Genomic DNA, 12131 nt, shown 5'->3' on the forward strand with positions numbered 1-12131 from the left:
TCTTCTTCTTCTTCCCCTTTCGTTTTCTTTCTTCACTATTATTCTTCTTCTAAATTATTCTTCTGTTCTCCTATTTTTCATTCCCGATTCTTCTTTCTTCTTATCTATTTTCTCTCTATTTTTCTCTATAATCCAATATCTAATTAGCATCGCATACGTCAATTAAGAATTTTCACTTGTCCCACATTCCCTCTTTAATTTCTATCGCTAATAAATAAATAAGACTTACTTTCTCCATAAATGAGTATGAAGCCACTGCTGAATATAAGATAATACAATGAATTTTGTGATGGTTAGACAACAATGGTGGAGATGTGGAGTTCGATGATGGCTAGAAAACAATGGTGGAGATGTGGAGTTAGATGATGGCTAGACAACAATGGTGGAGATGTGGAATTCAGTGATAGAAAGGGAGTTGCAGTGTCGGACGTGGTCACCGGTTGGCACAAGGATTTATAGCCTCGGCAAGCGGGTGTCACTAAGTGGGCTACTACTAATAACGACATCAGCAGATGGTGGTGTTGGGAAGATTCGATTGTGGGCAACGATAGATAGTCAATTTGACGTTTCTAGCTACAATCGACGATGGCTAAAGGGCGACAATGATAGTGAGGAGGCCGAACCCAAGGGCGATGACAGTAGGCAGCTTTTTGGCTCAAAAGATCTTTTTTCAACCCCTTTGGTTTTTTTAATCTCTATGAGCTTCAGATCAATCAAAAGCTTATGATTTATAGATGCTCCTATCCAAGGTCGAAGGGGAGAAATTAGGCATTGAGGAAACTCGCCGTCGGCGACTGGTAGCGGTGGTTGTGATGGTATTGGCTAACAATTGGATGCAGTAGCAGGTGGTTTCTCAATGAGGAGGACAACAATGTGTGTAGCGTATGTAGCTTGACAATGGCTGAGGGATGTTTGTAAGCTTTTGGGTGTCATTGATGATGGATATGTTGGGTATACGACCAAAGTCTCACATTGGTTAGAAGTGGGGAGGATCTTGGATATATAAGTGTGGACACTATCTCTATTGGTATGAGGCCTTTTGGGGTAAAACCCAAGAGCAAATCCATGAGTGCTTAGGCCCAAAATGGACAATATCATACCAATGTGGAGATAGGTTGTGTCCATAATCCTTACAAATCTCCTCATCATTGTCAACGTTGTTGCTGCCCAGAAACAGCAACTCGGGTCCATTCTCGTCGTTGCCTAAAGAGAGGTTGTTGTACCTCGTCGTCGCCGAAAGAGATTTGTAAGGACTATGGACACAACTTATCTCCACATTAGTATGATATTGTCCACTTTGGGCCTAAGCCCTCATGGATTTGCTCTTGGGTTTTACCCCCCAACATGCCTCATACCAATAGAGATAATGTCCACACTTATATATCCAAGATCCTCTCCACTTCTAACCAATGTAAGACTTTGGTCGTATACCCAACAATCCTCCCCTGGAACAAAGGACCACCAAGCCTCCCCTCAAACAATCATCCATCCGTCTGCTCCGATACTAAATGTTGAAGTACCTAGCCAATACATCCCAACAGACAGGCCTTGTAGGAGCGGAAGACTAGCGTACTTAACCATAGGACCGGGGTGAGCGTGAAATCTCAACACGCCCCCTCACACGAGGCTCCGGGTCCGTCCTCTACGCCCGCCTCCTCTACCCTCCCGCAGAGTGCCCACTTTGCCTCTGGCGGGATTCGAAGGCGTGACGTGCCCAACTCTGATACCAGTTGTTATGAAAAAACCGATGACAATAACGAGACAAGTAATCACACAGCACAAAGATTTTACGTGGTTCGAAAAATTACCTCGTCGTCGCCAGAAGAGCGAGGTCGACACTGTTGCTACCAGAAACAACAGCTTGGGTCCATTCTCGTCGTTGCTTGAAGAGAGGGTGATGTACCTCGTCTTCATCGGAAGAGTGAGGTCGACACTGTTGTTGTCCAGAAACAGTAGCTCGGATCCATTCTCGCCATTGCCTGAAGAGAGGTTTTTGTGCTCGTCATTGCCGGAAGAGAGGCTGCTATGCGTTGCTAGAAGAGAGGTTGTTGTGCCTCATCGTTGCCGAAAGAGAAGGCAAAGAAAGGCGACTCTGTTTGAATAGAAAAGGGCAACACGTTGTGTCCTGCTGTGAGAAGACACAGAGAGAAACTCTCTTGGGACGCTGTATTTGCGTCGTTGTGATTTCTTTGTGGAAATCAGGTACTATTGTATTGTGATCAATTGATTTGAAATAAAACCCTCTGCAGCTCCATGGACGTAGGCAATTTGCCGAACCACGTAAATTCTTTGTGCCATGTGATTACTTGTCTCGTTATTGTCATAACAGGATAAGGTCGTGGAGGAGTGGCTGCGGTCAAGGGTTGTGGGCGTCAACAACACAAAGAGGAATGGGAGAAAGAAGGGTTGATGAACGGGAAGTTGATTTGTCTCGAGTGAGTCATGGTTGAATGTGGAAGACGAAGTCATAGGCAAAGGTCGAATGTAGTGTTCAATGTCGATTCTCGTTGGAACCCAGAGTTCAAATTCTGATTTGGAGAGACGAGGACTAGAATTTGGGTTCTTTGTGTGTCGCTCGTTGATGGATCTTTGCTCTAATACCAAATTAAAGCTTGAATGGTCAATACGCCAACTCAATCAAATCATTTGAGTATGGCACCCTATTAGCCTCATCTTTTCCCCCTTCATCTTGGCATGCCTTTTCTCATTATGTTTTATTTATTATTTTTACTTCATCTTCCACCATGTTGTGATATTTTATTTATTATTTTTGTATAAAAATGTTTCAAGTAGGTTTTTTAGATAATATGATGTCAATAGTTCACTTCCTCTGTCTATATAATGAACAATTGAAGGATAAATTTAGAATATTTTTTCATAGCTCATATTAGTAGCAACTTTGAGAATTAACTTGAGTTTTATTTTATTATTATTGTATTTATGTTACTATGACACAAAATTGGGATTCCATTGGGTCCTTGAAATTCAGATTGTTAGGGGTGGGCATGGTCCAATGAAGGTTGGGTTTTTGAAAACCCGAATCTCTACCTCAAAACTTGACCTCATAAAAACCTGAAACATTTTTCTCTCTCAAGCAACAATTTTACCAATTTTTTTATCCCTACTTATACTCCCATTTTTCCTTACACAATGAGAGTTGGTGAGGGAGAGTTTATTTTTTCCTTAGAAAAAGTCTCAACACCCATATTCTCTCTCTCTCTCTCTCTCTCTCTCTCACACACACACACACACACACACACACACACACACACATCCAAATAATTTATAAACATTTAGGATTTTGAGACTCGGTACCCATATTTTCTAGTGGTTTTTGGCAACTAGTTGGTAAGAGAACAAGTTAGTCTTCATGATTTCCAAGGTATAATCCATATAATTCCGGGCCTTAAGTTTGGCTTTATATGTTACATTATGCTATGCTCAAAATCTAGGCATCACCATAGGCCTCCATTGGCCTCCATGGGTAGGTTAGCCATGTGCATCGAGGTCAGGTTTTATGGCAAACCTGACCCAAGCTGATCCAAATAAAGCTTGTGCAGGTTTTTAATTTCACCCCAACAGTTATGAACGGGGCGGAGAAAAAACCCGTCAGGGATTAAGACGGGTCGGACATACAAAAATGGAACGGGAATTGGTCGGGTTTAAGTCTGATTTTTTAAGTCGAGAACAAAATTTCCCAAATCCGATCCGAACATATAAGACAAAAATATAAAACGGGATTGAGACATGCCAGGTTTATGAAAATAGAATGGGAATTGGTCGGATTTACGGGGATAGAGTGGAGATGCCGATTCGGATTTTTTGGGGGTTTTTCTGATTCAGATTTCGGGGTCGCGATAAAGTGTGGCTGGCCAATGCGGGACTCGGTTCCGACGAGGGAATTATTGCGTGCTACCGCTCCCAGCCACCGAAAGCCTGTCAATCGAAGCATTTGACGGCGGTGACCCGTCTTCTTCTGGACCGAGAGGGATCGATCGACAGGTTGCATCCAAAAATGGCGAGAGATCGAGAGACGGGTGCCCTATGCGTTCTCAAACTACTCTTTTTCTTAATTCCTCTTGTCTTTGGGCAGCAGCTGAGTTCCCGAGAATGCGAAAATTTAGGGTTTACCGGTATGGCTCTATGCTCCGATTGCAATACTTTCGCTGAGTTCGTGAAAAGCGAAGGTACGCGACATCTGATTTCCCGTCAATATCTGGTTCTTTTTATTGTTTTCTCCATCCATCCTTTTTTTTTTTCTTTTTGCATCTGAAGAGGATCTGTTTTAACGTGCGCGGCCAATGCTGTTTTATCCTTTAAACATAAGTCAAGATGCTCTGAACACTTAGCATGTTATTTCTGTATGGAGAAATTGGAAAATTTTCTTGTCCATTATTTGCATATCAATATCTTCTCCGTTTTGAGTTTGAGTCAGTTGGTCCCACGGATTCCATGCCGGCTTTTATGATTGCATCGTAGGAATGAGCATGCAGGTATCTTAAATGTTTAAGTGGATACTCCTGAATTTTATCTTTCTTTGTCTATGGCTATAGAGTTGGTATCTGACTGTCGCAAGTGTTGCACGGAGGATTCTGATGATTCCATGAACAAGGTATGTATAGCTGTCAATCGACAAGTTTGCTAATTTCCCCTGGCTTGCATACTTGCTTGTGATTGCATTCGATGCTGGTGTAGCGTCTTCTTTTTTCCCACTCCTCTATCTTTTAAGATGAACTTAAAGTGTGATGCTTCTGGTGTAAATTCCGTTATTCATAACAGTAATCTCTGCATAAGGTCACTTTTAAGTGATTCAGGATCTTGGTGCAAGACAGATGCTGCACTAGTGATTTATTTGTATTGATACTGGCAAACCATCTTGCTGTCGATTAGTCCCACATAGTGCTACACATGAGAAATGATGTCACTCAAGATGATGAAACTTCTCTAGTCAAACTGTGGATTGTTAGCCTTTCCGTTGTGGGAATGGAGAATGAGGGATATCATGTAATTTCATGAAGCAGAACTTACTATGTGATTCATTTTATTTCCACATCTTGATCCTTGAGAGTGTTTTGATTCTATGAAAGAACACTGGCTTTCTTTGCAGGTTGCCACTTCAGTGCATTTTCCTTTTTTAGGGATATACTTCAAACGTTTTCAAGGGTAGCTTTGATAAAGAAAATCTGTATTTAGTTTCATTGTAAAATTCTTCTACTGTTAGAGAGGGCCGTGGATGGTGCTAGTCCTCCATGATTTTGTGCTTCCACCCATAGGATTTGTTTCTTTTGAAACTTCGATTTCCAAGAGAGTGCTGGCTCATAGGCATTTGGTCGCCTTCCTAACCTGTTTCTGTGCTTTAGGAGAAGATCACGTGGGAAGACATTTCTTCCTGTTTAGCATGGAAACTACTGTTAACGTTTCTGGTGGGTACCATTTGTGGCTCTAATATCCTTCTCAGTAAACGTGCTAAAGTGATGATTCCTACTCCTACTCTTGAAGGGTTGGAAAAGTTTGCATTATTAAAACATTTGCCCAAAAACAATGTCATTGTTTACAGGACCTGTTCAGTTGGCTCATACCACTATTTCTTGAGGCGGCTTTGACTGCTATGATGGTCACAAGGGTGTCTGACAGACCTGTGATAAAAGCTGTTTTTTTGTCTTTGGATTGATAGCATCAGCAGCAATAATTTTGGTCATTTATGGAAGCTTGGGAATTTCATGCTCCCTTTTTTTGTTGTTTGTTAGTTCTATCTTTGCATGATTCACTAAGGGAAGTTGATGAAAGAGCTGAAAGAGGATATCTTGCATTTATTTGGATATGAACTTGTGAAGCTCCTTTCTGATGATAAATTTGGATGACACATTGAATGGCTCTTGTTTCCTTGAGATGTGTTACTTGACTGGGATCTTCATTGAGAAAATACTTTGGCTTCATTTTCTTTGTGGTTCAATACTATTAGAGTAGGGATACAAAGAGTAGAGAAGCTCCTCCCTGGCAATAAATGTCAATGAGAAATTAGAGGCTCCTTGTTTTCTTTGGTGTCAAAGTCATCTGCTAGGCAAGCGACTTCAATGGGAGGATACTTTGGCCTCATTTTCCCTAGGGGTTGCTATTATATTAGAGATACAAAGATGATCTTATCAGTATCTTCATAGTCTTTGGGATGGGTGCATGAATTCTCCTGCTCTAACGTAATTTATCATTTTCTAATTCAGTCACTGGTTTGGCTTTCATCAAATCTTTCTCACTGGTTCCACTTTTCCCGTTTTAGGGTTTCTCAATTTCTTTAGGTCTATCTACTGTCATTGATAAAATCTTTCTAATTAGTGCACTTCAGATCCCTATTGATTATTTCCACATCATTTGAAATAACTATCATTTATTTTTTCACATAAATATACTACTTGGTCTTGTGAATGGGCCTTTGGTTCAGTTGTCACATTGGGGTATTTGTAGTGTGAGATCTTGTGTTCAGTTCTCGTTGAGGTTTGAGGTTAACTGTGTTGCATATATGTATTCAAAATTGAAAATAAAATTGATGCTAGTTGTTCCTTTATGTATCCGTTCCTAATGTTGTCATTCCAGATTTTGTTGCACATCATCTGAATGTTTAGTAATAAGTATTTTCTTTTGGCTTCTTTGTTTGTCTGCTTGTTAGTGTTTTTTGAATATTTGTTTTTGCTCATGAGATGCCCCATACACTTGTAAGGATTCAACCTGAGGCATTGATCCAAGAAACCTCCTCAAGCGGGCATTGAGCAAAAGGCTCAATCCTCAAACCTGTTTGTCAATTTGATCATAGTCAAAAGGTGAAAAAACTGATGACTAAAAGGAACGAGGATGATGATTCTGTCGACTCTAGGTCCATCAGACTTGCATTAATGTAGATAGCTATGATGATAGTTTTGGTGACAAACAATGTTTCTGTTTTGAAGTTGGTTTGTTTAACTCAAACAGTTCAATCCACAAAAATATATTTTCTTAGCACATTCCCCTTGGTTTCTTCTTGATTCAGCTTATTTTGACTGAATTTGAAAATGTGTATCCCTGCTTATTTGAAGTTTTTTTGCATTCCTCTGAATTTGTCTTTTTGTAAGAAAATTGCATCTAATCTTTTTAGATGTACACTCTGATAATACAAATGCACTTTACATGGTATCGTAAGGGTTGATAAGCATGGTCAATTGTACATGACACTGCAGATTACTTATGTTGGTGCAATTATAGAGGTATGCATGAGGAAACTTGTGTTCTATCCTGAACTTGTTGGCTTCATTGAGGAAGAGAAGGACCAATTCCCGTTTGTCAAGGTTGAATATCAGTTTGGTTCTCCACCGCGAGTAGTTTTGCTAGATGATAATGGAGAGCAGAAAGAGAGCATAAGGTATGTTTCTATTAACTTTTCCCTTATGATTATTATTATTATTATTCTTGAGAATGGTGATAACTTTTATTTAGTAAAATGTTAGGAGTGTTTTTCCTGCATGAATCTTGTTGGGTGGATACATGTAAATATCTTATGCTGGGGACAAATTTTTAATAGCTTCTTGTTGATTGCACCAGACTGATTTCTCTGAACCCTATTTACCCAGTGATGTACAACATTTGCTTCCAATGTCTGATGATTCTGTGAGAGGCTTGTTTATTTTTCCGGGAAATTCAATGGGCTACGGAGTATGGAGCTCATATAAATTTACTAGAGAAAAAAAAAAATGAGAGAAAAGATGTTGTAAGATTGTGGTTGATGCCATAGCACATGGGAGTGACAATGAAAGTGTCAAGAAATGTCTACACTGATAACCTGCAATATCTACAAGAAAGAAAATGAATGACTATACTCTTTATCTGATTCTATTATTTAAGAATTTAGCAACTTGATAATCCTCATAAGATGGGGCTATTTTGCGACTTGTTGAGGGGTGAGAAGGGCTTAAGGTTTACCTTCTCTCACATGAACTACATAAAAAGAAAAATTGTTATTTTTTGTGTTCATAAATTTGCTTACTGATGTAATTTGTTATTGGTCCATCTTCAGAATTGACAATTGGAAGCGTGAACATATAAGGCAGTTCCTTCAAGAAAAGGTCAGGCCCAGTGCATCTGCAAGCTGAGATCAAAATTCTTTCACGGGGATTTTGAAATAAATTCCACCAAGGATTTTGTGCTGTATCAATCAAAAGTTTCGTGAACTTTATAGGAAACTGGTGATCTCTCCATTTTCGATTACATTTCCCATTTTAAGTGCTTTTGTGACACATTAGCTACTATCAGCCACGAACTTAGGCTACCAACAACTATTTCTTATGTCAATGCTGCTCTTTTTAGTCAGCATCATATGGCCAAAAAACATGGAAATTCATATTTTTACTTCTTATGTCAATGCTAGCAGCAACTATTTATGTCAGCAACTACTACTAATTTCAATGTTGTTCTTATTTTTGCTGGTTTTAAGTCAATGGCTGAATTACAATTTAACACCAAAATAAAGTTTTACAAAGCGATAGTGACGGTTTCATATCATTTTAATATTTTCTGAATGTCGTAGCTGAAAGAAAATATGGGGTGTTAGTGCACATTTAAAGCGAAAGTGAAATAACTAGTGAAGGGCCTGTTAGTATACTGTGTAAGTAAAAGTGAATTCACTTTCACTAGGGAAAGTGGCTCAAAAAGTGTTAGTGTATTGTGTAAGTGGAGAGTGAAAGTGAAAGTGACTGAACTAGTGAAGGACATGTTAGTGCACTATGTAAGTAAAAGTGAATTCACTTTTACGAGTGAAAATGAATTAACTCCGCAGAACCAGTGAATTCATTTACACTCATCATGTCACTCGAAGCTCGACTCTGAAACTAAACTAATTTAGTAGGATTTTACTGGAAATATTTCATATTATTTTATTAATAAAATATTTTATTTATTTATTTATTATTTTCATGACTTTTAATATTATATTAAATTACTAATTTAAGAGTGATAATTAAGATCATAAAAGTAAGAATTTGATCTGAGTATCTAGAGTAAATATTTTTTTTTAAGTATTCAATTTTTTTATTAATTAAATTAATATTTTTATTTTTATTTGTAATTATTCTATTAATTTAGAGTAAACAAAAATATGTTATTTTATTAATAAAATATTCTATTTATTTATTTGTTATATTCATGACTTTTAATAATATATTAAATTAATAATTTAAGAGTGATAATTTTGATAATGTAAAAGTAAGAATTTGATTAAGTATCTATACATTATAAAAGCAACCATGTTTATTTAGGTATTTTATTTTTTACATTTAATTAATTTAAAATTTTCATTTAAAAAATAAATTATTTCTTATTTTTAAATTAAAAAGTTAAATAAAAATATCTTAATAAAGTTAAATCTATCAGAGTATTTTATTAATAAACTCATTCTCCACTTTCCACTAAATTTTTCATTGTACACACTAACACAAAAAAAAAATTTACACTACACTTTCCATTAAGGACAATAACACAAAAAAGTAATTCACTTTTACTCTCCATTTCACTTTCAAAGTGTAATAACCCCTCCTAAGCATGCGCAAATCTCAAATTACTTAGACGACCACTACAGTGATGAAAACATCAAACAATTAAGAAAGACTTTCTCCGCAACAACCCAAGATTTTGATGGGCTACCTACCACCTTAGCTCAATAGTCACATGGAAGAGTATCTAGTGTAAGGCCTAACAACATGACACTACAGTCAACCCCCCTTAGGAAGAGCATTCGCAAAATGATATACATGATTTCAACTAATTCCAGCATGGGAGAATAAATCTTTTATTTTGTGGAACATATTGAAAAATCTCCAATGAAATATTCTTGCTACTATTTTGCTTCTGAACGGTCTTAAACGACCTTGAAATCCAGTGTGTGTGCACCTCTAAATCCTTTTTTAGTCAACTATGAAGTTCACGCGCATTACATAGTTTATTCAATTAGGCTGTTAGTGATGCACCAATGTTAATATCATCGTCTTAGGCTAAAATCATGGAATCATGATTCGGCCCAAAATTGCGAATTATCCACTTGAAGCCATCGTTCGGGACACGTCGAATTTTTTTTTTCTTTCTCGCACTCTCTTCTCCCTCTCGGCCTTCATCCCTCAAATTTTTTTTTTTTTTTTTGCCGCTCTCTTCTTTCTCTCGTCTTTGCACTCCCTCTGTAGCAGGTGCTTGCCGCCGCTCCATGGCAGAGCAGCATCGCGTCTTTGTTACAAGACCTCCGACATACCGTTGGAGCGTCACCTCCGCTACTTGTTGGCCCGCCGTTGTTGGCATTATGACGCGGTTGATCTAAAATATTATTTAATCAAGGGATCAATTTTTTTGGTTTAATGTTACTATTTTTATTTTGGTTTATTTTCCGGCTATTAACCCCCTAAGTTGAATTGAATTATTTTGGTTAAATTGATCAGTTCTTTTATCCATGACTTCTTTTATATTGATTATAAACACCATCAACTGAGACGACAGCGAACCACCAACCGATCGTAATAATAACTAGTTCATTCACGAAGATAATTTCTGTAAGTTAAGTTAGTGGACAAATTGCAGTGGAAACAGGGAGTTTCGTTAGAGAGAGAAGACACAGATATTTAACGTGGTAAACCCCATAGACAGGGGAAACATCCACGGGCCATTGGAGGCCGGAATAAAAATTCGTTTCATTTAGTAAGAAACCAGCACCTAGGAGTGATGCTTTTCAAATTACAGAATGGTGACCACAACAAGCGAATTGAATGGTCCCTTCCACTCCCAACTGACCAGATTGCCAGGTTACTACTTGTCACTGCTGCATACCCTCCTCCCTCCCCCAAACAAAATCTTCTGCATCACGAGAATTGGGTCCACTCTTTCCAAGACAGAGCAAATGGTGTTAGCAAACTTGACATCAGATGTGTCACTCGCAGAATGCTTGAAGCTTTCGATGACACTTTTGTGAATTCACGCTGGGTTTGAAACCATAGCACAGAAGATCCAATAGCAGGCTCAAAGCAAAAAGCACGGTCGGGATTCGTCTTAAGTGAAGGCACCTGGAATCTCTCACTAACCCTCTAAGGTACCTTCAAGGAGTTTCATTTGCTGGTTTACTCATAATGGCCTTCACCGTGAAGCTGACTTCAGATTTCTCTCACAGCTTGCAGACCACCCAGGAGGGGAGAGTGGATCGTCATGAAATTTCTCTGTTCAATACCATCTAGATGATTAGATTTAAAGGCAAAAAAATGATATTCAGGAGAAAATGAAAAAACAAAAAAAAAAAAAAACTCCAGGGACTATTGACCTGATTCAGTGCAGAATTAATGAAAATGTCATCATCAAGCAATTTTTCACAGTACTCGAAGCTCATCTTCCTGCCTCCCAATGTCTCAAGAACCCACTGCAGACAGAAACCTTTCAGTCTAAAAATCCACCTAAAATATGATCTAAAAACCCACAGCTATTAATGCTTAAAAACTAAGCTCACCAGCGTATGCGAGAAATTAACTATGCGCAACTTAATTATAAAAAATAGATAATAAAAAGTAAAAAAAAAAACATAAATGAATATAATAAATAAATATATTATATAAATATATTATTTTATTAATAAAAAAAGATATATTTTAACATAAAAATTTAATAATTAAACAAAAATAATTGATCAAATGCTTACTTTAATAATATTTTAATTACCTCTCTTAAATCTCTAATTTAATATAATAATAAATGTTGTCTTCATCCACAAGACCATATCTATCATCACTATCTTCAACACTATTTACACCTAATTTGACCTCATCATCTCCTCCACTAGGCTCACCAGCCGAATCATGCTCTTTCGCTTCAAACATATTACTGTAATCCTCTCTACGTATATAATTATGTAATAAGCAACAAGTAATTATAATTTTTTTATTTGGATCTCAAAAGAAAATGGAAGCACCAAAAGTTCTCTCAATAGTATTCCTCAAAGATGAGTAACTTCGGTTAAATAATTCTTTATCATTTCTAGGAAAATTATTTCCAAATTCTTGCTAAAGATAAAGAGTTCCTCGATATGGAGCCAAAAATCCCGAAAGATTTGCATAACCAACATCTACTAAATAATATTTACCTACAAT

General features: G+C 37.5%; 1 protein-coding gene across 1 annotated transcript; it reads left to right on the top strand.

Annotated features, from left to right (window-relative positions):
• Window positions 1-3810: 3810 nt before the first annotated feature.
• On the top strand, window positions 3811-8440 carry LOC137958503 (uncharacterized). The gene is made up of 4 exons (XM_068805560.1): window positions 3811-4187; window positions 4554-4612; window positions 7206-7387; window positions 8039-8440. Exons 1-4 carry the CDS (start codon window positions 4016-4018, stop codon window positions 8112-8114), a joined length of 489 nt encoding a protein of 162 aa, XP_068661661.1. The 5' UTR covers window positions 3811-4015; the 3' UTR covers window positions 8115-8440.
• The last annotated feature ends 3691 nt before the right edge of the window (window positions 8441-12131 follow it).

This window comes from Aristolochia californica, unplaced genomic scaffold, assembly GCF_029961685.1.
Source record: "Aristolochia californica isolate CCGP_79_NKW_82.1479 unplaced genomic scaffold, dmAriCali1.0.hap1 SCAF_1, whole genome shotgun sequence".
In the NCBI taxonomy this organism is placed as follows: domain Eukaryota; kingdom Viridiplantae; phylum Streptophyta; class Magnoliopsida; order Piperales; family Aristolochiaceae; genus Aristolochia; species Aristolochia californica.

Coding starts and splice junctions, on each gene's coding strand:
- LOC137958503 (XM_068805560.1), top strand. CDS start 4,016: ATGGCGAGAGATCGAGAGACGGGTGCCCTATGCGTTCTCAAACTACTC. Junction 4,188..4,553: donor TGAGTTCGTGAAAAGCGAAG/GTACGCGACATC, acceptor CTATGGCTATAG/AGTTGGTATCTGACTGTCGC. Junction 4,613..7,205: donor CTGATGATTCCATGAACAAG/GTATGTATAGCT, acceptor ATGACACTGCAG/ATTACTTATGTTGGTGCAAT.